This window comes from Ptychodera flava, chromosome 4 (genome assembly GCF_041260155.1).
Source record: "Ptychodera flava strain L36383 chromosome 4, AS_Pfla_20210202, whole genome shotgun sequence".
NCBI lineage: Eukaryota > Metazoa > Hemichordata > Enteropneusta > Ptychoderidae > Ptychodera > Ptychodera flava.
The window spans coordinates 7,437,871-7,465,860 of NC_091931.1; the positions used below are offsets into that span (position 1 = coordinate 7,437,871).

Consider the following 27,990-nt stretch of genomic DNA (forward strand, 5'->3'; position numbering starts at 1 on the left):
CTGAACTCTTCCTTAGCGAACAACTTATTTACAACACAATTTCTTTCTTGTAAAAGGCAGTACATGTGTCTACTTTGCCTGAACTAAGAAAAGGGAGGCCCTCTTGGTAACGAAATGTTATATTCCAAACAGTACTACTGTAGTTTATATCCACTGTTTTATTATCCCCCGACTCTCTGTCATTAATTCAAGTATTTGTTTTACGGTACATTTTTAAGGCTATTCAAATTTTTGTAAAATGATAAGGTAGTATTAACAACATACATATATTCAAGAGTGAAAAGATAGACAGAAAAGTCAATGAGCGATGTGTTCAACTTTGACCCACTTAACCCTGAACTAGCAATAATGTCACGTGGTGTAAAGAGAATACGACCCCGAGGTAAGGTCATATGACACAAGGCTTTACTGTTTTGAAAGAAGGCAGCTGACATCGACAGCAACGGTAAACTCAACAAAATAGAAAATTCAGAAGGTGGGTGATCTACTGTTCATAGCATCAGAATGGCTTGTAATACTAGTATTACCCAAAGCACCTAAAAACGTACACTTGCCACGATCAGTGGCGCTACCTGGCCCACGCCTCTTTGCTGTCAGGCAGAATAAGATACTCCAGGAAGTGGCAGGGTCACACAGCGACTCAGAACTAGATATGTACAAGTCAATATCGTAACTAATGTTAAATATCCGACTGAAAGAGACGACGATTCGATCGTTAAGGTACACCACAGTCACTAATGCCTTTACACTTACATGCTGGCCACAACCGAGGATACAAAATGTGCAACTGGTAAAAGGATAGAAGACCCTGTACATTGCTTTAGTAGATGCTTTGAATTGCCCGTTCGTGAACGGTTGTGATTATAACCATAGACCCTCGAAAAAACGGAAAGGAAACTGTAGCAAAGCATGGACCCAAGCTTCCTTGAGGGTTTACCTATAACTAACAAGTGAATCTGCTGTTACTGTTAATCATATGACACTATATCAATCGAAGTAAGACTTAAGTGGCCTATGATTGAACATTTGAAAACTTCATAGTACGTACATTGTCATCACCTGAATAGTATCGCACTCAGTGTTGATGTACATTGTATGATTTCAATTGCTACTAATTTACGCAAATGAGTTTATCATAAGTGTACTAAGCCCTTAAACTATTGGTTTTATAGCAAATGGCGTAAATACAGTTTTGAAATATGGCCCGTTTAGCGAATTCGCCCGTTTCCATGACCCTCGTATGACCCCGTCTAAATTTTCTGTTTGCTTAGATATTCAGTCTATAGAAATGCACCCCTTTTTTATGATATGTCATAGCAATTTTGAGAACAACATTTGTATGGCACAGTTCTCTTTGTGTGTAGCTGAAAATCATATGACGGACCGGAACTATCAGCAACAATCGTAATTAAGATGGCGGAGGTCATGCAGGGGTCATGAAAGTGGCCTTTCATGGAATGTACACATGAGTCCATAATAATATGTCGCCCTCTTCAAACTATCATTATAACTAAACCCAAGCAATACAAATGTACGTCACCAGTACGACAAAATTTAGTAAATTCAGCTGTCCCGGTGATGTATAGGGAAATTACGGAAGTTTTTAACTATACAAATGATTAAATAATGACTACGTCACGGTCATCAATGTGACAGTATGACCAAACCTTAGTCAGACCAGAGGTCGGATCAGATTTAATGCTTTCAATTTTGATGCATGGCCTAATTACATAAGTTCATGAAATATGCAATCAATTTAATGATAAATGTACCATCCTCGTCAAACTTTCAGCCTGACTATATCTAAGCATGACCAATGTACTTCGAAAGTTTGATCGAATATAATAACTACAGTTTTGATACATGGCATAATTGTAGAAATTCATTCAATACGCAAATGAGCTAATAATCAGTATAAGCGTTTGGCATAATCATCAATGAGTATAAACAACATATTTGGGAAGTCTGGTAATATTCAGTGCATTCAGTTGTGATATTTGGCCTTTAATATAACAAAAAATAAATAAATATGCAAATGAGTTGATAGCCAGTATTTAATCCTTCCCAAACTTTAGGTATCATTGAAAATTAAGTATGACCAATTAGCCTTGCCAGTTCGTTAAATCAAATTAGCTAATTATCGTTTATTACGCCGATGAAACTTACACGATATCTAAGTAAGAGCAATTTACCAATGATGTTTCATCGAATTGTATGTATTTAATTTTAATATAAGCCAGTAAATATGCACGTTTCTGAAACTTTCGGCATCACTATAACACAAGTATGACCAATACTAGTATATCTTACACGATCGACTAAATCCACTGCATCAAGTTTTGATATGCAGCTTAATTACAGACGTTCATTAAATATATGAATGAGCTAATAATCAAATTGCAACGTTTTCAAAACTCTCACTGACACCAAAACTAATGTGAATGTTTGCCTGCAATAGACTCGTGTTTCAGATCTTTGTTTTACAAGTTACTTGAATAAGTCTAACACACTGATTTACCTAAACAAATTAATAAATACTTAGTTTAATGAATCAATAATTCGATATAGTGCTGAATGAACAAAAATTGACTACTAAAAGGGTAAAGCAGATAAATTAAATCATTTAAGATACAAAACTTCCACCTATTGTTCATTATTTCTACCTTTCTTTCGCATATTCCTCAGTAACGATTGAGATACAGGACACCACGGGTACGCAATAAACACGATGAATTTCAGCCGGGTGAAGACATTTTCTCCCATGTCGGTTGCACATGCCTCGAAGTTCATGGAAGGGATTTCCCAGGCAATGCAATTGAATCGGACAGATGTTTTGCTAGACGTTGGCTGTGGGGTAGGCGCTCTGACAGCACTTTTGTCGAAACGAGTTGCAAGAGTAACAGGTAAGAGTCAACTCTAGACCAGGCTAGATAATAAAAGGTTATTTACAAAGTACAAGGATTTACATCCGAGTGCATCGTTAAGTGGAGGTATTAGAGGGATTATTAAGGATTGCACCCGTTGGGAAAAGTGAACTTAGAATGGTTTGCGCGCTCCTTAAATCAGCATCGAGAAACCAATGATTGTTACAGTGATAACACGGTAGCAATTAGCTAATTTCGATAAAGTCGATCGTAAAACAGATTTCATGTTTGAAAATAGTTGATATTCATCTCAAATTGATGCCACAGCAAAATCTTCAGTTAAACACATAAATTTTCAATCTCCCACAAAAACAACAGCTTGCCGGTTGGATTTACAACAAGTCCTAAGACCATTGCAACAAGAAATTGCCTCTTCAAATTGCAAAAGACGCTTACGCCACCCACCTGATGTCGTCACAAGGTCGTCAACTCGATTGCTGGCCAGCTCGACAAAAAAAGTCACATGCTTATGTGATGTGCAAAGTCTTATTTGTGTACGTTAAGGACTGTGAGAAAACATAAGAGCGTTTGTCAGCATTGCGACTTGGTTTGTTCATAGGTATCTTTGGCGCTCGAAGCCTTTTCAAGGTGAAATTTATCTGTCTACACTGTAAAGTTAAGTGTTAAAGGATAGAACACCAATTAAACGCCTTTTTGTAACACTTTTTGAACGCGTCTAGACGTTCAGAAATTTAACACTACGTGTTCAACCAACGTTCAATTTTTGAACACACGTGTGCAGATTTTGAACGCTACGTGTTCATCAGACATTATATTGAACACAATGGTGTTCCATATCAGAACACTCGTTGCACATGAAATGTGTTCAAAAAATTGAACGCATTTACGCGTTCAAAGGGCTGTAACACTTTTTGAACGCATGGACGCCGTTCAACGATAAGTGTGTTAAAGGCTAGAACACATGATGCGCGCTTGTTGAACACCTTTAATTTTGGGCGTTCAGGGGGTGTTCAAGCCTTGAAATAATATTACAGACCACTGATATTCAGTAAAATTATTTATTCTAAAAATGCACAAAACATTTATACGGTGAAATACAATACTTTACTATAAAAACGGCAAATAAACATTGCTACTTTGTATGTAAAGTTTGTCAGAGGAAACTACCAACGGTGTTAACACCCTCCTATCAAAAACATAAGCAATAAAAAATCCCCATAAACACTGTAGATCGTTTTAAAAAATATGAACAAAGTAATGACAAAACTGGTTTTACTTAAATATTGTGGATTACGTTTTATGTTCATACTTGTTTAAAACGTACAAAACTCATCTGAAAAAGCTCACAATTTGGCTAACTTATTGTGTTGAAAACACGTATATGTATGAAATGCATACTCCATTTTTGTAAGATGGCTTCTTAAAGACATTTCCTCTTGTGTAGACAATTGTAAATTTTGAAGAAAAAAAGTTAGTCAAGGCTTCTCTAGTGCACATGGTATATAGTTGTCCACAATAAAGTAAACACAACATGTCAAGTTGTCAAAGTGTCACAGTAAGGCACAGCATGCAGAAAGTGGGGAAAGTGGGTCCTTGGCAGGATAAAACCTATTTCCTTGTCCAACGAAGTCCTTCATAAACAAAAAGGTTTGTTTGTTTGTAATATCTTTAAATAAACCCTGAAATAAATCGGTGACATTTCAAAAATCTACTTTTCAGAAATTAAAAACATATTCGTAAAGACCTTTTAAATTCTCGTGTACCTGCTATTAATTTTTATACAATTTTTTTACAAAAAATGGTAAAAATCGCCCTTAAAATAAAAGAAAACGTTGATTTCATCATAACTTGAATATATCACATTCTGGTCATCCCTAATATCATAAAATATCTGAAATGTCTTTAATATCTAAAAATACAAAGTTGCAAATTTCTCCATAATTTGAACAATTTGAAAAAGGCTATCGAGTAGAGATCTATGTCCTAAATATCAAAGCTGTTAAATAGCAGTTTGAAGAAGATTTTTTAAAGATTTTTTGACCAAAAATGACAAAAATTGCCGTGACATATAAAAATTCGAATATTTAATCACAATTAGCACAAATTTGACTGAGGTCATAGTAGGGACATGTTTACCAAATAATGAAGACGTCATTAAAGAGGAGAAGATTTTTACAAAAAAAAATTAGTAAAATCAGCCTCAAAAACATAAATTTGCATATTTCATCATAATTTAAATATATCTGATTAGGGTAATCCCGGGGAACCTGTAATCCAAATATTAAATGAATAGTACAGGCTGTTTTGAAGAAAAACCTTGTTATGTACAAATTTGAGTACAATGCTACACATCCACCTATTTAGATGACAGCAAAGCTAAAATCCAGTTGCTATGAACAAGAAACGCGTTGAGCTACAATACAAAATAATTATAATCTTAGGTTTGATAGCAGGCTACGATCAACTAAATGATACAGGGGCATAAGCTTTCAATAACGTGAAGTATCCTTCATCAGATGCAAGGGGGAATGAAAAATTGAAGCAGAAGTGACAGAAAATTCAGAGTGAAAATTTAAGAAAATTCAGTAATTCAGAGAGAACATTTTTACTCTGAATTTTCTGCCGCTTTCAACCTTAATTTTTCATTCCACCCTTGCATCTGATGAGGGAGACTACACGTCTGTGAAAGCTTATTCTGCCGGCAACATATAGTTGATCATTGCATGCTACCAAAGCTTAGATTAATTAAGAACACAAATGGAGAAACTTATCAAAATTCAGTTACTGACCCTTGAAAGTCTTAAATCTACTTTAGAGATGAATTGGGGTTCTCAAGCTTGGTTCCAGACAGCTACCTCTTCTGTAACAACTCTTCGATTTTCAGCTAAGTCCATTTTTTTATATCCTGAAAATAATGCAATAATAGGTAATATTGCGAGATGAGACTTTCTATGAAAGACAAGGGGCTGATTAGGATAAGGAAAAGGGGAGCCTCTTTTCAATACTGTTACAAAATATTTGCTTATTCTTGTCATCAACTGATTAAAATAAAAAAGCCAAACTCTCATATGCTGAAACAATACATTGTATAATCTACGATAATGTTTAATTGATGTTTTACATGCGATTGCCTCTACTAAAAGACATGTAATGTGTTAGCTGTGATTACGCAGCGGTACTATGCAAGGCGTATCGATCGCGCTCAGGTCAAGGGTTATCGCTACAGTGTGTTCCGATGACCCTTGACCCGAGAGAGATCGATCGATAGGCCATGGCCAAAAGTACCACTGCGTATTCACAGCTAGTTGTTGGTATACCAGCCACTGAAAGAAAAAAGGTTTCTTCACGTAGTTAAGCTATTTCAAAGTACAATACAATTAATTTCAAAGGATAATTATACAGATGCTTCAAAATCTAAAACCTTTTACTATTTTGGAGAGAAAAATTACCCTTTCTGGTCTTGTTTCCGCACGATCACGACTTCAAAAGTTCACTATGACAGAAGAGAAAGGGACAAATATTGCATTCTAGTCCTAAATGCGATAAAAAGTTTCCTCACACTGTTATAAGATTTCAAAGCACTCGTATCCAACACGTTTAACACAAGTTGAAATTTGACATTTTCACTACATAATATTAGGTATGCAGCTTTTTTGACACACTGGAATTCACTGCCTAGCTATCTCAATCAATTGTCAAGTAGACAAGTTTTCAAGTCCGCATTGAAAAATCATTTACTGAACTTGCATTAAAACTGTGTATATTGCCATTCTCCATCACACTTAAGCTTGTACTGAATAATTATAATATATTCAGGGGCCATGAACTCGACTAGTCCTATTAGACTATTTTCATTGTCCCCACCAGATTATATAATGCTGCAATGTTCTTTCTGTTTTGAATTTTGTACAACTTTAGCAAGACATCGTTTCTTTTCATTTTCATTATTGTATACACTGTGAAGCATCTGGTGAAATAAAGCATTGATTCATTAATTCATTCATTCATCATGTTTGGATTTTCTATAATCATGCAGCCTTTGATATCTCCCCGGAGATGATCAAAGAAGCCAAGCAAATCTCCAAAGCTAAGAACATAACCTACAGTGTCAGCGATGCTACAAAGCTGTCCACATATCAAGAGTACAGAAATTCTTTCGACAAAGTCGTCGCAAACTTTGCCTTACACTGGATGAAAGATTACAAGACTGCCTTGGAAGGTATATACCAGAGTTTGAAACCAGGTGGCCAGTGTTTCATGAATATGTCACAACAGAATCCAAACGTACTTGACATTGTGATAGTTCTCAACAGCTACACAAGTCCGAAGTGGGAAGCATTCATGAAGGTAACATCTCATTTACAACTGTGTGTACTATGCACCGGGCCACATTAAGTGGTGCATACTGACTTTTTATTGACTATACCCACAAGTTGTCAAACAATCATGGGTCAAAAGTAGTTTAACATAGTTATTGTATATAACAAACACAGGATAAGATAGTACAGCACTGACTATAACCAGAGTAGCCGTACACATACCATAGTCATAGTCATGAAAGAAAGATATATGGAAGTCCTCTAAAACAACCAAGACGTGATGTCAAGTTTTAGAAAGGGTAATTGCATCCTGCCTTACATGTGGCATCCGCCTTATACTAATATTATTACATGCCTCGTATATCGAACGTCGCGCGCTCCATAGGATTCAATGGTAACTCGCCGATGATGTCCTGGACTGAAAGTGAACCCGAACTATTTCTCAACTTGAACTCTTTTGGATGCAAAAGTCTTGAAATTTCATGTTTTGGCACAGAGAACCCGGTTTTTGGAAAATTTCGCATAAAAATATTGATAGACCGCATAACAGTAGTTTAAATATATCAATGCGCCATTCGATGATGAAAATCGTTCTATTTTTAACCGTTTTTCGTCTAAAATGAAAATAAAGCATTTGACTATATTTTGCCAATAAACGTAAATATTTTTGGTGCAAACTGAGTAAGAGAGGCATGTAATAAAACATTATAGCCCAAACATTGGACTATGTACCCTCGGGGCAGGAGACCATTTGCCCTCCTTACGTCGGGCAAATGGTCATCTACCCTCGGGCACATAATCCCATGTTTGGGCTATAATATATATTGTAAGCCAAAATTGGAATCGATCTACAGACTGGTGTCACTGATGCCATAGTGATCACTGGTCTGAGAGACATATCCTACTTATCGTCAAGCCTTTGATACTTGCCAAAAACACGAGACACGCCTTTGTCTATAGTTTAAAACAACTCGTCGAGAGTTATAAGCAAGACAGGTGGCAATGTCTCGCTGCAATATCACAATATGAGCTGTATGCTCTCGCATGACGAATAAGCTGAGATTTGAGTACTCCATAGGCTGCCGAGAGTGCAATGTTGGTGTCTAGATGAGCGAATTCGAAATTGACAGTAAAGTTAAAATCATCTCTCTTGTCGTACAGTCTAGTGGAAAGCTTACCATCAGAGTGAAACTCGAGACAAAATATCTACATACGAAGCTGAAGAAGCTTATTCAATAGTTACTGAATCTCAATTTTAGGATGACAAATCACAGGGAGATAGTTATTCAGAGAAATGACATCATCAATGTATCTGAATGTTAAGGGGAAAAACTTTAGCTAAAGATAACTTTTTTTGACTAAGTTCTGGGAGACGTTTGCTACCTGTAAGTACAGAATTAAGTCAGCAAGCAAAGGGACAAAATTTGTATCCAAAGGAGTTCCTGTCACAACCGGAAAATGTGTCCTTAAGATTCAACAAATATGTTGTCGATGAGGAATTCGAGTAAATTAACAATGTCTTCCTCTGCAAAGAATATCTCAGCATTACTATGAGATGCAGAATTCGTGGCAGAGCACAATATAGTTGCAGTTACATAGACTCACGATGTGTACACGTGAGCTAATGTCGTAGCGACATATGTCTGTGTCTGTGTGTGTGTCTGTTTAAACGCTGACAGAAGAGCGCCTGGATATGAAATATCATTGTTTCCATAGAATCTTTTCCAATGGAGACAATAATGACAGTAACGACATATATCAAGAAATACCTAACAGTATTTCATGAAACTGTTCACTGATGGCAATTTCAGAACATTATGATGATACTGTGAGTGTCTTGTCAAGTATCTGCTCATTTGCATATTTAACGAACTTTTGTAATTAGTTATATAACTCCGAAATACCTACACAAATTTGATTATACCTGCTACAAATATTGATCTGATATAGCAAATTGCACTGAAAAGCATTGAGCAGTGTCAAGTTAATAAACAGCTCATTTGCAAAGTTAGTGAGGTTTGTTATTAGTAATATAACACCAAAATAACTCCACCTTATTTGATGAAATCTGCTGTAGATACTGATCCCATAGATATCTTACTGTGTTGTGAAGCATTTAGTAGTGTAAAGTTAATTAAGGATTCCTTTGCATATCTATTGAACTTTGTAATTAGTGATAAAGCTCTGAAATAATGGCACCAAATTGTGTGAAACCTGCTACAGATATTGAGGTGATAAATATCTAATTGTCGTGTGAAGCACTGAGCAGTGTCAAGGTAATTAAGGGTTCCTTTGCATATTTAATGAAGTTTTGTTATTAGTCATATAACACCGAAATAACTCACCTTATTTGATGAAATCTGCTGATCCGCTTAATCTTTACTGAATCCGCTTGATTCGCACAGAAAAAAGCCCTACGAGAGACGCTAATTATCGATGGGAGCAGCTTCGGCGTGCTCGAAGTTAACCTCGACATGTACAGCTGAGCGAAGTCAAGTCAGATTAAAAGTTCCTAACGAAAGTTGTTGTTGCTCTGGTTTTCCGGACGCAATCAGTCATATTCACATTTAAAACTACTAACGGTATAAATGACTTTTTAAAAAGATTTTTCCTAGCCCTTTGCACAAGTAGGCGGGGTCCCGAAGGCAGATGCTGAAACTTGTCCTTTAATGGTAGAGATTTACTTGAAACCTTAGTGACTGTAACTTCTCAATATGAAAATTGTACATTTAGGCGATTTCCGGTAAAAATTGCTAACAAGTAGAAAACATGACTTATAGGCGTTACTCAAAGTTTCATGCTACATGTGTCCACTGTAGTGATCGTCGTCTTATGATCGCCACAGTGGACACATGTAGCGTGAAACTCTGAGTAACGCCTAAGTCCTGTTTTCTACTTGTTATCAATTATTACCATATATATATATATATATATATATATATATATATATATATATATATATATATATATATATATATATATATATATATATATATATATATACACACTTTGGTATATTCCAGGGTTATGAACATCACTACTACCCTTTCAAAGGAAGTGATGATGAATTTAAACATATGCTCGCTTGTATTGGTTTTAAAGACATCGATTGTATACAGGATATATCTAAGGTCCCCTTCAAAAATGATGAAGCAAAAGGTAAGCCATTCACAGGTCTTACAGTATTCTTTCTATCTGGCAGTAAGGCCTTTTGACTAACTGCTCGTAATTTATCGTAAAATTGCTTGTTTGAAATGAATATTTTTAATCGATTGATTTTGAATTTGAAATGGAAGTCATGTCATCTCATAGACTGCGATCAACACGCATGCTCTGTAAACTACATTTTTACCTGTCCATTTAATAACCGCGGGCTGCAACGTGCGTTCTAACTGTGCCTCCTTAGTGAAATACCAACATGACTCGTGCGGTATATATATTTGAGGAGGGTAATCAAAATAAAAAAGGTGGGGAGAGGTGGCAAACGACCATTTTGTTACTCTTACAATTAGTTAATAATTCACATACTTTGAATTAAAAAAGAAAAATATTAAACATAAACTGTGCGGAGCAATAGTATCTGTAGTTGAAAAAGAATAATTTTGGAAAACAAAGTCCGTCACTCTGTAAACTCAAAAAGAGTGTGCGGTGCAAGATAACGTGAAACAAGTGCTACTTTCTATTGTAGATCTGAAGCTCAGTCTTGAAACGCTGTATATACATACAATGTTTGAGGGAAGCCTCGTCGAGGGATAGGGGCCTAGTTGGGCTTAAAATATGCAGTTATTGGGTTGCACTGTTAAAACTTTGTTGCTCTCACCGAAACGTTATATTTATACCGTCAAATAACTGTACTCTCCAATAATGGCTATATACAAAATGACCCTTTTCCTACTCTACAACCATTTTCAGTATTAGACAGCGAAGCTACTGCAGTGAACTGCAATAAAACTGCTTACACTAATTAGTTTCAGCTTTAGCCGTGGCAACTTTAGTGTTGATCAAGGCTACTTGATACAGACAAAAATTCTGCTTGTTCGAAGGCAAAACTAGCTCTGTCTGGGGCTTGGGTTGTAAATGAGAGTTTACGATTGGCACCCAGTGTTCAAGATTAAGATACAATGTAACATTACCATGCACTTGTGCATTTACAAATCTTGCTTATTTCAACTTCCCCCTGTCTGCATGGGACATACAATGTTGTCGACTTTACCAGCTGGCTACAGCTGAAACTAATTAGTGTGAGCAGTCTTATTGCAGTTCACTGCGGTGGCTTCGCTGTCTAAAACTGAAAATGGTTGTATTTGTAAGAACTGTGCAACCAACGTTAGTGTGGAGTAGGGAAACAGACTGTAGATTTCATGCATATGATTGTTTTGAATCATATAATCTATTATACAGAATGTCCAGTGCTAATTAGCGGCATCTGTCGACAGATTTCTGTTAACCTTTACCACTTTAACAAATGATGAAAGATACTCGATAGTAGTACAAAAGACCCAATTCACAGTCAAATGACAGTCAATTATGTTTGCAGATACTTTACATAAAATTTATTTCAGATCACCTATTAAACCGTTTTAGAGGAATGAAAGATGACGTGACAGACATGGTCGACTACAGGACGGCTTATATCATGAAATAGCAGCCATAGCAAGTTTGTGATAAAATTAGGAAAACCCATTCTGAACGTTTTATCCTTTTTCTTGTAGTGGTACTCCCAACCTTTATGGGTCAGCTCGAAAGGTTTCCAGAAGATAGAAGAGAAGAATATATAAAGGATGCGCTTACATTTGCATTTCATACTTTCCAGGGAGAATATGGCATGACGATTCCTATTATCAGGGCTGTTGCCAGGAAATAATAACTGAAATGTTTTCTTTATTAACCGGGCGAAATTCTTGTTTATAGTTACGTAGTTGGTATTTTATCATAGTGATACGGTTTCACATACGTACAATAAGATAATCTTTCACAATGTACAAAAACTAAATTATGTGAAACCCTAGCCGAGTAATTGCTTATGGGTAATCAACTATTGAATAGAAAACACACGACACAGGGGCTTGGCGGAATGAGGCAGGGTCATACCGTTTATTATAGGTGACCTTCTAAAAGGGCCACGAACACAACATTATACATGGTCGAGCATTGGCATCTTTTTAATTTTTTTTTAAGTTTTAGCTGTTGTCGTAGTGTCGACAGAGTGGCATCAAACCAGGACATGGGAATCATGTGTGTGAACAATCTTGCTACATACTACTGCCCACGCGGCTTGTTGTTGTGCTTACAGCCCATTACAGGTCCCCAATGTCGGTTGTTGCTGTTTTTACAGCTTGTTCATTTCCACTTCGGTGGAATGTCAGCTGCTCTTGTAGCGCTGTTGTTTTTTCCACATTGTTGGATTCAGCTGTGTTCTTCAGCTTTGTTTTCCCTCAATTGTAGGGCCCCTTCATTGTCGGGACCGGCTGGTCATGCAACTTTGAAATTTTGGCCTGCGGAAGGGGTGGATGTATTTTCAGGGCAGCGTCCCTGAGTGGATTCTCCATGCCTTGGATCTTGCTACCACTCAATCAGAGCTTTTATTTTCCTTATCACCTGTAGTCGTGCACATGTCCAATTGAGGGAGCGTTGCAATTTCAGTTTTCTGTCTTAGATTTGCATTAGTTTAGCATGTGACCAGCTGTCGTAAGTTTGGAACGATTTGGTTTATTGTAAACTATTCAGTGGAACTCAGGTAATTTCCTTTTGCTGCCTAGTTTTCCTTTTCTTAGCTCATGGCCATGGCTCGAAGCAAAAAGGTAGCACAGAAGAAGGCAGCTAGCTCCAGTGCCTCAAGTAAAAGAGCAGTTACAGGTATGGTTCCTGCCAATGGTAGTTGTCTTCAGCAGCAGACAGTTAACAGCATCATTGTCATCAGCTTCTACAACAGTGGCAAGGGCTTCAACTCACCTTCTTCACATTCGAAACAGCCTACTTGAGATACCACAGCATCAACAATAGGCACATCTGCAGAACACTATCCATAGCACGGTCCCTTTAATCAAAAGGCAGATGTAGAGTCACGCTGACATCACTCCATGTAGGTAACAATTACCTTATCCACAAATGGGGCTAAAGTAAGTATATGATACCTGTTTTCACCTACAGGAAAAACAGTTTGTTAAGGCAAATGACGTATGCCTTTCTTTTGGAGCATTTATATGCTGTCAGTCTGAGGGATTCTACGCGAAGTAATTTCTGTCAGCTCAAATTTATGAGAGCAGTAGTAGTAGAGATATCATAAATTCACGGTGGACTTCATGTCCGCGAGAGACTTGTCGCCCAACATTGGGTTACAACTAGTGTGCTTTTTCATTATCATTACTAGTTATATGTTCAAGATCAGCCAGTTCACATTTGCCAAGATTGTACTTCATAAAGTTTGCTTGCTGTACATTTCATTGCTGTGGTCGAACTTTTGCTGCAACAAAGTGGCGTCAGACTGAGTCATGCGAATTATGTTGGCAGCCCTGCTTATTGCTTCCCATTAAGCTGGATTTTGCTGGGCTTACAGCCCATTACAGGTTCTCAATGTGGGGTGTTGCTGTGTTTACAGCATTTTCACTTTTTCCCTTTGTGGAATTTAGTGTGTTTTTCAGCTGGGTTTCCCCTCATGGTTGGATTCGGCTGTGCTGGTCCACTATGTTGGGTGTTGCTGTATGTTCAGCTTTGCATTTTTCCCTTGTGGAACTTCCCTCATGGTTGGATTTGGCTGTGCTGGTCCAATATGTAGGTGTTGCTGTGGGTACAGCGTCTTCCCTTTGTGGAATTGTTTCCCAGCTGTGTTTTCGCCCCACATTGTTGGATCGGCTGGGTCAGCAGCAGTGTCATTTTATCCGCTTGTCATATGTGGAGGCAGTGTCAGCATGTTACTGCCCGGGCTCCTTTACTGGTTTTCCCATGTTTGATTCTGTCTGCCACTCAACCTATTTGCTATGTAATAGGTATAATGCAACCACATTATTGAGACTCTGTCGAATTCTTTTTCTGCCTAGTTCTCCCTTTGTTTTCACCAACAGGCATGGCTCATGAGAAAAAACTGTACAAAAGAAGGCAGCGAACCTCATTGCCACTCAGCATATTCAAATCCTGCATCAGACACTAGGGCTACAAGGCAACAATCAACAACATCAACTTTACAAAATGGACATATAATTTTGTTTTCAGTTATTCCTTAGGATAAATAAGTTTATCCTCTCTAGATCAATATGAAGCTGTATTATTGTACATAAGACTTCAAAGTTATAGTAATGGCTCATCTATCTTGCTATGTCTTGCACATATATTTACAAAGGCAAGCCTTCCAATAACCAATCAGAGGTTTCAGATGTTTGGAATCTACTTGCCAGTTGAAGACCCAGATTTAGTACAGCAACTGTGTGCTGTGCGTGGTACAGAGTCAAATGTTGTAAGCCAGCTTCCCCTTTCAAGTAGAGTCAATTTATCGGGAAATCAGCTGTGTTTTCTGGTTTAGCAGTGTGACAATTTTTTAACCTTCCTTTATCAATATGAGTGCATTACTGCTACTTTAAAAACAGGCTCTCCAGCAATCATCCAGAGGTTCTGGACGTATGAAGTCTATTTGCCTAAATTACCGTTTGGTACAATCAGTTAAGTTGTGAAACAAGTATATATATAGGTCATCAGTTTAAGGCAAGTTTAACATAGTAACTGTTCGTAGGGGCTGCAGTAAGTTGTGCCATTCTGGCTTATTATCTGTTGTCCCGAAAAATGTTCAAGTGACAACATATAAGGAGCAAGTATGCTTTGTAGGGTGGGGAGGAAGCTGGTTAGAAATATGATATAAAGTACAGGAAGTTTTTAGGTTCACACTATGCGCTTCCTCCAGACTAGCAGATTCCATTTAACATTGCTAACAATTATTTTTGCTATCTTTGCATTCCACGATTTGTGATTCCATATGATTAACTAGGCTTTTTCAGAGAGAATTTTCCCCCAACAGGGTTTTTTAATCTCTGTTTTTTAGAGCAAGTCTCTCTTTAGTTTGTGTTTAGCCACAGTAGGAAATACAGTTACTCAATTCGAGTTTTGTTCCTTGTTTCCCAAGGTAGTAATAAATAAGAAGAGGGGGTCAACCAGACTCGTTTCCCAAGGTAGTAATACAAAGAGGGGGTCAACAAGACTCGTTTGTAGATAAAGTACAAAACGTAGTTAACAGACTTTACAATTGTTATGGATTAACCTCTTTTGCTGCAATAAAACAGAAGGTAGTAGCGTAGCCAAGCACATTATATAAGTAGAATGGCTAAGTTATTGCTAGTTAGACACTGGTGCTGTGCCAGTATAAATTTTGCATACATCTGTGAAACATGCATGAGTCAGAGTTCATATGCCAGTTTATCAACACGGCACGGGTCAACGTACGTAGCAATAAAGACAAGTCACTGTTCGCAGGGGCTGCAGTGACGTGGACTTTCTTCTTGTGGGGCCGACACAGGGTGTGTCTTTGGCGTGCTTGGGCTACACAAGATTGGGGCAAGATTAAATGAGTTACCTATGTAGGTAAATTCTTTGTTAGACTGTTAATTGGTCACCCATTTTGTGGCCCACTTTATGTATTTCACAGTTATCAGCATGTTAATCATTGTAAGGAAATTCGTTTGTGTGTCAGTCTATGGGTCACCAATTTTGTGGCCTAATTGATGTATCTCATCTTTGCAACTTTAATTTTATCACAAGTGTAAGTAGGTTAGTTATTGTAAGGTCACACGTTTTGTATTATGTTTGCGTGTCATCAATTAGTGGCCTGTTTGATGTATTTTACAGTTACAGTTTCTCATTAAATTGTCACCCATTTGGTGGCGATTTCTCCCACAAAGACATGAGTTGGGTATTCCTTAATTTTGCCGTGTTGTAGCTGGCCGGGGAACAGCATCACCACCAGTGATGAGGGGCCTTGTCCAGCATTGATAGCGTTTGCAGGGGATAAAAGAAGTTACAAAAGTAAGGAATTTTATCTCCTGGAAACGTTCATACAGCATCGCCAGTGGCATGGCGGGGGTCAGAGGTCATCGTGTGGGCTTGTACCATCCTCTTTTGCCCTGAGACGTCCTCCAGGCAAGACTGCCATTTCCGCAGCTGGACCTCATCTGAACTTTAACAACGCCCTCCTCCTCCCCTTTCCACCACATTTTACCATGTATGGATTTGTGTTTGGGTCCCACAAGATTGGGGCAAGATTAAATGAGTTACCTATGTAGGTGAATCTTTGTTAGACTGTTAATTGGTCACCTTTTTGTGGCCCACTTTATGTATTTCACAGTTAGCAGCATGTTAATCATTGTAAGGAAATTTGTTTGTGTGTCACTTTATTGGTCACCGATTTTGTGGCCTAATGATGTATCTCATCTTTGCAACTTTAATTTATCACAAGTGTCAGTAGGTTAGTTATTGTAAGGTCACACGTTTTGTATTATGTTTGCGTGTCATCAATTAGTGGCCTGTTTGATGTATTTTACAGTTACAGTTTCTCATTAAATGGTCACCCATTTGGTGGCCCATTTCTCCCACAAAGACATGAGTTGGGTATTCCTTAATTTTGCTGGTGTTGTAGCTGGCCGGGGCACAGCATCACTACCAGTGATGAGGGGCCTTGTCCAGCATTGACAGCGTTTGCAGGGGATATATATATATATATATATATATATATATATATATATATATATATATATATATATATATATATATATATATATATATATAATATATATATATATATATATATATATATAAAGATCTGAATGAAGCCCCGCAAAACGGCGAAAGCACAAGACTATATGATCATTTTTTGTATTACAAGTGCTTGAGGTTTGTCTGAGTGGTCAATGTGAATATGTGAGGAGATGCAAAATTACCAAATGGCAAGTCCCTGACTTAACGACTCTTTTAGTGAACAACTTATGACAACACAATTTCCTTTCTTGTAAAAGGCAGTGCTTGTGTCTACTTTGCCTGAACTAAGAAAAGGGAGACCCTCTTTGTAACGAAATGCTATATTCCGAACAGTACTGCAGTTTATGTCCACTGTTTTATTATCCCCGACTCTCTGTCTTTAATTCAAGTATTTGTTTACGGTACATTTTGAAGGCTATTAAAATTTTTGTAAAATGATAAGGTAGTATTAACAACATACATATGTTCAAGAGTGAAAAGATAGACAGCTCTATGAAAAGTCAATAAGCGTGAATATATGTGTTCAACTATGACCCACTTAACCCCGAACTAGCAATAATGTCACGTGGTGTAAAGAGAATACGACCCCGAGGTAAAGTCATATGACACAAGGCTTTACTGTTGTAAAGAAGGCAGCTGACATCGACAGCAACGGTAAACTCAACAAAATAGAAAATTCGGAAGGTGGGTGATCTACTGTTCATAGCATCAGAATGGCTTGTAATACTAGTATTACCCAAAAGCACCTAAAAACGTACACTTGCCACGATCAGTGGCGCTACCTGGCCCACGCCTCTTTGCTGTCAGGCAGAATAAGATACTCCAGGAAGTGGCAGGGTCACACAGCGACTCAGAACTAGATATGTACAAGTCAAAATCGTAACTAATGTTAAATATCCGACTGAAAGAGACGACGATTTGATCGTTAAGGTACACCACAGTCACTTTTGCCTTTAAACTTACATGCTGGCCACAACCGAGTACACACAATATGCAACTGGTAAAAGGATAGAAGATCGTGTACATTGCTATACTAGATGCTTTGTTTTGCCCGTTCGTGAACGGTTGTGATTATAACCATAGACCCTAGAAAAAAGGGACAGGAAACTGTAGCAAAGCATGGACCCAAGCTTCCTTGAGGGATAACTTACAAGTGAATGTGCTGTTACTGTTAATCATATGACACAATATCAATCGAAGTAAGACTTAAATGGCCTACGACTAAAACTTTAAAACTTCATAGTACAGTGTCATCACCTGAATAACATCGCACTCAGAGTTTATGTACATTGTATGATTTAAAATGCTACTAATTTACGCAAATGAGTTTATCATGAGTGTGCTAAGCCCTTAAACTATTGATTTCGCAAATGGTGTAGATAAAGTTTTGAAATATGACCTGATTGGCGCATTAGCCTATTTTCATGACCCTCGTACGACCCGTCGACATTTTCTGTTTAATTAGATAAGTAGTCTATAGAAATGCACCCCGTTCTACTTTGATGATATATTATAGCAATTTTGAACATTACCTTTGTATGGCACAGTTCTTTGTATGTAGCTGAAAATTAATATGACAGACCGGAACTATCACCAACAATCGTAATTTAGATGGCGGAGGTCATGCAAGGGTCATGAAAGTGGCCTTTCATGAAGTATACACATGATTCCATAATAATATGTCGCTCTCTTCAAACAATCATTATAACTAAAACCAAGCAATACAAATGTACCTCAGCAGTTGAACAAAATTTAGTCCATAGGTATATAGGGAAATTACGGGAAGTTTTTAAGCATGCAAATGATTCAATAATGAATACGTCATGGAAATCAAAGTGACAGCATAATTAAACCTTGGTCAGGCCAGAGGTCGGATTGGTTTTAATGCTTTCAGTTTTGATACATGGCCTAATTACAGAAGTTCATGAAATATGCAATCGATTTAATGATACATGTATCATACTATATTCATACTTTCAGTCTGACTAAATCTAAGCTATCATCAGTATATAGTGCTCATCAAGCGTTGGCATAATCATTAATGAGTATAAACAATGTATTTGGGAAGTCTAGTAATATTCAGTGCTTTAAGATTGATATTTGGCCTCAAATATAACAAAACGTCAATAAAAAATATGCAAATGAGCTGGTTGTCAGTATTCAATCCTTTTCAAACTTTCGGTATCACTAAAGTTAAGTATGACCAATACACATTGGGGAGCGTTAAGTTATTATGGCCGGGGTTGGGCCGGCAAAATCCAGGAGGGTGTCACCTCAAATTTGAAAACTTCAAAGGGGGGGGGGGGTCATATATTTTCAAACAGCTCAGAGGAGGGGGTCACTTAATTTTCATAAGTATCCGTCCCGTCAAAAAGCAGTTTCAGTGTTCAGATATATTCTGGGAGATAAAAATGATTCATTGCATGATTTCATTCTCTGAAGTTATTCACCTGTAAATCTGAACAAAAGTATAATTATCTGTCACATGAACATCTTGACATGACAACTCTGAGGCTTGTCTTATTGTAAATCAAGCTCACTGCACTGAGGGCGATGAACAATTCCTATTACTTACATATTAGAGATATAGCAAGTTTTGTCAGGGAAATTATTTAACAGTTACCTGTACTGAGACTACTAGTACCATGAAAAGTTAAATAATACTTTTAGGTGAAATTCCAATATCATAATTGTTGTCCACATCTGAACTTTTAAATACCCTATTTGAATCAAGTACATTTGTATCAATTATCAAACACCTATAAAAGCACAAATTAATTTAGTTTAGCATTTAAAAAAAATATTCTTAGTTTTCTCATAGACTCCAATGTATAGTGAATCAACATTTCGGTGAAATTCCAAAATCCAATTTCTTGCACACATATCAACCTTTAACCATCCTAGGCTAACTAAGTACTTTAAAATGAATTATTAAATGTCTATAAATACACAGATTTTGATAGTTTTGTATTGGAAAAAAATTATTCATTTTCCTCATAGACTCCCATGTACAGTGAATCTACATTTTGGTATAATTCCAAAATCCAATTTCTGGCGAACACATCCATTTGTTACCACCCTAATCTAATCAAGTACATTGATATCAATAATCGAGAGTACATAAATACATGGGTTTACCTATTTTTGTATTGGAAAAAAATTATTCATACTTTCCTCATGGACTCCCATGTATAGTGGATGAACATTTTCAGTGAAGTTCCATAATCAGATTTCTTGTACACATAATATGCACCTTTAACCATCATATTCTAATCAAGTAAAATAACATCTGTATATGCACAAGTATACCAAGTTTTTCATTGGAAAAAAATTATTCACAATTTTATCATTGACTCCCATGTATAGTGGATGAACATTTTTGGTGAAATTCTAAGGTCAAACTTTTTGTCCGCATGCCAGTTGTAACAACCCTATTTCATTTAAGTACATTTATGTAAATTATCAAATATCTATAAATGCACAGATATAGTTTTGCATTGAAAAAGTATTACATAGATTTCTCATACATGTATGAGAAAATATATGTATACCATGTATGGTGAATCAACATTATCAACAGCTGATTTTTAATTCAATCCAAATATCAAAATTTTGTACACACACGCTTGCGCAAAAATATTGCGATCCACCAGTAATTTCTGTCCAACCCCTTTGAGGGGTAATTTCAAAATTATAGCAAGTCAGAAGGGGAAATCTGAGCATTAACACCTTTTGAGTTTGTAAGGAAGGTCATTTGAAAAAATCTAAGCTCTTTTTGGGGGATTCTATTGCTCCATATCCCCGAGGTGTTTGTGTGTGCAGCTTTACTCAAGCAATGTGGGGGGGGGGTGTCATGAAATTTTTGTCATCTTGAAAGGGGGTCATCAATTTTTTTGTACAATGGGTAGGGGGTTCACTTATTTTGACTGATGCGCAGGAAGAATTTGCCGGCCCACCCCCGGCCATAATAACTGGACGCTCCCTTGGCAGTTTGTTAAATCAAATGAAACCTACAGAATTTACCCATGAAGTTTCATCTAATTGTATGTATTCAATTTTGATAGAGGCCAGTAAATATGCATGGTTATCAAACATTCGTCATCACTGTAACACAAGTATGACCAATACTAGTTTATCTTACACGATCGATCAAATCCACTGCATGAAGTTTTGATATATACAGCTAATTATAGAAGTTCATTCAATAATCAAAATGCAATGAACTTAAAACCTTCGCTGCAACCAATGCGAATGTTTGCCTGCAATAGACTTGTGTTTCAGATTTTTGTTTTAAAAGTTACTTGAATAAGTATAATAGCCTAATTTACCTAAAAAATAAATAAATACATAATTTAATGAATCAATAATTGGATATATTGGTGAATGAACAAAAATCGACTATTAAAAGGGTTAAATCAGATAAATAATTTACGATACACAACTTCCACCGATTGTTCATTATTTCTACCTTTCTTTCTCATATTCCTCAGTAACGATTGAGATGCAGGGCACCACGGGTATGCAATAAACACGATGAATTTCAGTCGTTGAAGACGTTTTCTCCCATGTCGTATGCATATGCCTCGCAGTTCATGGAAGGGGTTTCCCAGGTAATGCAATTGAATCGGACAGATGTTTTACTTGACGTTGGCTGTGGGGTAGGCTCTCTGACAGCACTTTTGTCGAAACGAGTTGCAAGAGTAACAGGTAAGAGTCAAGCCTAGACCAGGCTAGATAATAAAAGGTTTTTTACAAAGTACAAGGATTTACATCCGAGTGCATTGTAAAGCGGAGATATTAGAGGGATTTTTAAGGATTGCACCCGTTTGGAAAAGTGGACGTAGAATGGTTACGCGTTTCTTACATCAGCATCGAGAAATCAATGATTTTTAAAGTGATAACATGGTAGCAATGAGCTAATTTTGATAAAGTTGATCGTAAAACTGATTTCATGGTTAAAATGAGTTAAAAGTCATTTCACATTGATGCCACAGCAAAGTCTTCGGTTAAAAACAAAAATTTTCAATCTCCCACAAAAACAACAGCTTGCCGGTTGGATTTACAACATGTCCTAAGGTCATTGCAACACGAAATTGCCTCTTCAAATTGAAAAGGTCGTCAACCGGATTGCTAGCCAGCTATCAAAAAAAGTCACATGGTATATGTAATGTGCAATGTTTTATTTGAGTATGTCAGGGTCTGTAAGAAATCATAAGAGCGTTTGTCTGTTTTGCGACTAAGCTTGTTCATAGGTATCTTTTGGCGCTCGAAGCCTTTTCAAGGTGAAATTTATCTATCTGGTAGCTTGGGCAAAAGAGGCACTATGAAAGAAGAGGAAGGCACAAATATTGCATTGTAGTCCTCAATGTGATAAAAAGCTGTATATTTGTTGTGTGTTATTAAATATTGTGTACAGAGATATCGAATAAAAACGAGTGATTAGGACAAGTATTGAGCACGTCAAGAAAATCAATCCTCTGAGTCTACAAACAACTGAGCTCATAGACAAATTTAAGAGTACATTTTCTGAAAGCCTAGATATAAGCGCTAACATGCTTTGATTCCGAATTTGAAATAATTGTGTGAGGGTAAATGTAAATATACTCTAAACAATTGGTTTCTACGTTGCCCTGAATACATACTTAGTTGTTTGTTGTCAAGGTTACGATTTGTGTGTGCGTATGTGTATATATATGTATGTATGTATGTATGTATGTATGTATGTATGTATGTATGTATGTATGTATGTATGTATGTATGTATGTATGTATGTATGTATGTATGTATGTATGTATTTATGTATGTATTTATGCATGTATGTATGTATGTATGTATGTATGTATGTATGTATGTCATTGATTCAAAGCTAAACTAATTATATGATCATAAAGACACTTCAGAGAAACACCACATTTGAAGGAAATCTGTCAATTTGGAATGATACCATAGAACAAGTTTCTTGTGCCAGCTATTTAGGGGTTACAATAGACTAATCTTTGTCATTGAAATATCGTATCAGGAAGGTTGCTGAAGTAATTGCACCCACAAGTTGGTATTATTACACGACTAAGACACTATATACGTTCCAAAATCCATTCTCTTTCAACTGTATATTGCGTTCATTTTACCTCGTATAATGTACCGTTTGGAAATCTGCGGACACAATTTTTCCAGCTTCTTATAGCCAATTTTTCACCTTCAGAAACGGATTTTTCGCTCAATTACCTTTTCTCATTTCATCGCTCATTCTGTATGTTTGTCTATGATTTGATAAATAACAATGTTCCTCATACAGTTGAAAAGTATGATGAGATTCCAAAGCACTCGTATCCAACACGTTTAACACAAGTTGAAAATTTTCGTATCCCACGCTCAAATTTGAGATTTTTTGCTCACATGGTTTACACACGTAAGCATATGTCGCAGCGATGCCTGTCTGTCTGTCTGTCTGTTTCTCTTTCTGTCTCTCTGTCTGTCTCTCTGTCTGGTGGTCCGATATCTCAAAAACGGCTTATCAGATCAGAATCAAATCTGGTACATAGATTCAGTTAGCAAATCGCAAGAACATTAAGTTTTTGTTGGGTGTGGCTTGCATACTTTTTGCTTATTTGCATAATTAATGATTTTAGAAAAAACGGATATACATTAAAAACGACTACACACAATTTGATGAGATTTACTACAAATGTTGATCACACCAAGATATATCAGCAGTGGGAACCATTAAGGGTTGACATGAAAGATAGTTGCTAATTTGCATATTTAATGAACTTTCCTAATTAGGGATATATGTCTGGTTTGATTTGATCAAAATCGACCAAACTTGGTATGTATATTAAAGATACTATGATTTAACATTATTGAAAGTCATTAAGCGTTTTAACTGCAGCCAATTCCTAATTTGCATATTTAATGATCGTTGCCAATTAGGGATATATATTTGAATTGACTGGACCAAAGTTGATGAAACTTGCTACGTGTATTACAGCTACTATGATACAACACTTTTGAAAGTCATTAAGAATTTTACTTCAGCCAATTTCGAATTTGCATATTTAATAAACTTTCCCAATTAGGGATATATGTCTGAATTAACTTGATTGTAGTTGTTGAAACTTGCTATATAAATCAAAGATACATACTGTGATATAACATTATTGAAAGTCAAAAGACATTTTTACTTCAGCCAATTTCTAATTTGCATATTAAATGAATTTTCATAATTAGGGATATCTATCTGAATTGACTTGATTGAAATTGATGAAACTTGCTATGTACATTTAAGACACTATAATACAATATTATTGAAAGTCATAAAGCATTTCTCTTCAGCCATTCCTAATTTGCATATTTAATGAACCTTCCTAATTACAGATATATATCTGAATCGACTTGACAACTTGCTACATATATTGCAGATACCATGATACAACACTGAAATCATCAAGCATTTTTACTTAAGCCAATTCCTAATTTACATATTTAATGAACTTTGCTTATTAGGGATACACACTGGGATTTACTTGATCAAAGTTGGCAAAACATGCTATGTACATTGATGATTATACCAGGTTAAAACAATATCAAAAGTCATTTCACATTTTCATGTCAGCTAATTTATAATTTGCATGTCTAATGAGCTTTCACAGCTCGGCATATATGGCTTGAAGTACTTGGCCAACGGTAATTACACTTGCTATATAAAGTGGTGATACAATGACAGCAGTCAAAGAACTTTAATATTTTTATTTCAGCTAATTACATATTTGTATACTTCATGACCTAATCGGCGGTGATTATTGTTCATTATGTTGATCATAATACTTTCAATGAAGTTGCAAACATGTGGCAAAGGTAAAAATTACACATAACTGCAATATATAATGAAACACGTGAGCATTTTCAGTTCATATGTAGTTACAACATAATGTTAGGTATGCAGCTGTGAAAAACTAGAATTCCCTGCCTGGCTATCTAAAACAATTGTCAAGTAGACCGGTTTCCAAGTCTGCATGAAACGTTATTAACTGAATCTGCATTAAAACTGTGTATGTTTCCACTCTCCACCACACTTACGCTTGTACTGAATAATATTAATATACTCAGGGCCATTATCTCGACTAGTCCGATTAGACAGTTTTCATGGTCCCCACCAGATTATACAATACTTCAATGTTCTCTCTTTCTTGAATTGGTACAACTTAAGTAAGACACCCTTTCTTTCATTTTCATTATATACTGTGACGCATCTGGTAAAATAAAGCATTCATTCATTCGTTCGTTCGTTCGTTCGTTCGTTCGTTCGTTCGTTCGTTCGTTCGTTCGTTCGTTCGTTCGTTCGTTCGTTCGTTCGTTCGTTCGTTCGTTCATTCATTCATTCATTCATTCATTCATTCATTCATTCATTCATTCATTCATTCATTTTCATTCATTCATTCATGTTTGGAGTATTTTTCATCATACAGCCTTTGATATCTCCCCTGAAATGATCAAAGAAGCCAAGGAAATCTCCAAAGCTAAGAACATAACCTACAGTCTTGGCGATGCTACAAAGCTGTCCACCTATGAGGAGTACAGAAATTCGTTCGACAAAGTCGTCGCACACTTTGCCTTACACTGGATGAAAGATTACAAGACTGCCTTGGAAGGCATATATCAGAGTTTGAAACCAGATGGTCAGTGTTTCATGAATATGTCACAACAGAAATCAAATTTACTTGACACTATGATAGTTCTCAACAGCTACACCAGTCCGAAGTGGGAAACTTTCATGAAGGTAACATCTCATTTACAACTGTGTGTATTATGCACATTAAGGTCACATTAAGTGATGCATACTGAATTATTAGTTACCATACTCACAAGTTGTCAAACAATCATGGGTCAAAAGTCATTTTACATAGTTATTGTATATGACAAACACAGGACAAGCCAGTACAGCACCGACTATGACCAGAGTAGCCGTACACATACCATAGTCATGAAAGAAAGATATATTAAAGTCCTCTAAAACAACCAAGACGTGATGTCAAGTTTTTCGACAGGGTAATTGCATCTGCTCTACATGTGGCATCCGCCTTATACCAATTACTGTTAGCCAAAATAGGAATGGTCAACGATCTACGGACTGGTGTCACTGATGCCATAGTGATCACCGGTCTGAGAGACATATCCTTCTTATCATAGAGAGATAGTTATTCAGAGAAATGACATCATCAATGTATCTGAATGTTTAGTGCAAAGCTTTAGCGAAAGATAACTTTTCTTTGACTAAGTTCTGGGGGACGTTTGCTTCGTATGAATAAAGAATTAAGTCAGCAAGCAAAGGGGCAAAATTTGTATCCAAAGGAGTTCCTTTCAAAACTGGAAAACGTGTCCTTAAGATTTCACAAATATGTTGTTGATGAGGAATTCGAATAAATTGACAATGTCTTCCTCTGTAAAGAATATCTCTGCATTACTATGAGATGTAGACTTTGTGGCAGAGCACATTGTAGTTCCAGCAGTCAATCGCTGAATTCAAAGTTACATAGACTCATGATGTGTGGACATGAGCTAATGTCGTAGCGATATCTGTCTGTCTATCTGCCTGTCTGTCTGTTTGTATGTGTGTGTACACGCTCACAGAAGAAGAGCGCCTAGATATGAAATATCATTGTTTCCATATACTCGTTTCCGATAAAGACAATAATGACAGTGTCGACATATATCAGGAAATACTGAACAATGTTTCATGAAACTCGACATTGATGGCAATCTCATAACATTATGATGATACTGTGGGTGTTATAAAATAATACTTTGCACGTTTTGTATTTGTTTATTTACGAGCACTAAAAAACATGGCAGGTACACTTCCGGTTACTAACCTAGTATAATATTATATAGGGCTCAGCCCTTGGTGTCGCGCCAGGGTTAAGATTGGCAATGTTATTGTATTGATTCATGATAAACTGTAATTGTTACTTCATAAACGTTTATATGACAACTATGCCCAGTTTCCCTCTGATGAAAAGCAGTTCACGTACTTACACGACGTCAAACCCTGCAGCAGGGCAGGTATAGATTTTCTGTAGCGTGTAAAAAATTTGGACAAAAATTGGCAATTTTTACAATGATAACAGCCTATGGCGTTAAACAAGGGACGTATTATGCAATAATTATCATTGCAATGGTAACCGCACTGCCCACCTTCCACTTGCAAGCTGAAAACTATAGCGTTCCGTCTAAAAACTTGCAATTTTTGAATCTAATTATTGACACAGGGGCGCTCTTCTATAATTCAATCCCAGCATTCTTAGCGTATGCCCCCGTTCATATGCACGTACATTTTCTCCGTTTATCTATATCAACGATACTTTGTATCAGCGACAAGGTGTATAATAACATTACTGGCTAATAAAAGAGGTATATTTATAAAAGGCATGTTATATCATAGTAATTTGTTTCGTATTTGTTTATTTACGAGTACTCAAAAAAAAAAAACATGGCGGCGCCCATCATGAGAAAGAAGGGTACACTTCCGGTTACTCGCATAGTATATTATGAATAAGCGCATGCGTAGTCAGTAAGCCGCTGGCGCGACTATTAAGAATCTGCGCATACGTAATCAGTAAGCCGCTGGCGCGACTATTCAATAAAATTTTTTAATTAGTGATTTAACTCCGACAGTATTGTGCGAAAGTTGATTAAACTTTCTACAGATATTGATCTGCCAGACATCTGATCTTTCTGTGAAGCAATTAGCAGTATCAAGTTCATTGATGGCTCTTGATAAATTTTGTAGGTAGTAATATACCTCTGAAATTACATCACCGAATTTGATGAAACCTGCTTTAGATATTGACAGTTCTGTGAAGCATTTAGCACTGTCGACTTAATGCATGGTTCCTTTGCATGTATTATAATAGTGATATATACCTACGAAATTACACACCAAATTTGATGAAAGTGGCTACAGATATTGATTTGGTAGTTGTCTGATTGTACTGTGAATCATTGAGCAGTGTCACATTAAGAAATGTTTCATTTGCATATGTCATGAATTTTTG

The 27,990-nt window shown here is 36.6% G+C and overlaps 1 protein-coding gene across 5 annotated transcripts in view; it reads left to right on the forward strand.

Annotated features, from left to right (window-relative positions):
• The first annotated feature begins 377 nt into the window (after positions 1–377).
• Positions 378–27,990, forward strand: part of LOC139130802 (juvenile hormone acid O-methyltransferase-like) — a 69,197-nt gene continuing 41,584 nt past the window's right edge. For 3 of the 5 annotated variants that reach the window (XR_011551984.1, XM_070696592.1, XM_070696591.1), the window contains exons 1-3: positions 378–475; positions 2,686–2,903; positions 6,922–7,232. Coding sequence is in view for 4 of the 5 variants with exons in the window: in XM_070696592.1 (XP_070552693.1) it covers positions 2,729–2,903; positions 6,922–7,232 (486 nt within the window). In the remaining variant the exon portion in view is untranslated. Of the gene's footprint in view, positions 476–2,685; positions 2,904–6,921; positions 7,233–10,227; positions 10,364–11,916; positions 13,846–17,509; positions 17,624–21,429; positions 21,647–25,404; positions 25,716–27,990 lie in introns of those variants that run through there. The other 2 variants (XM_070696589.1, XM_070696590.1) reach the window with 2 other exon arrangements.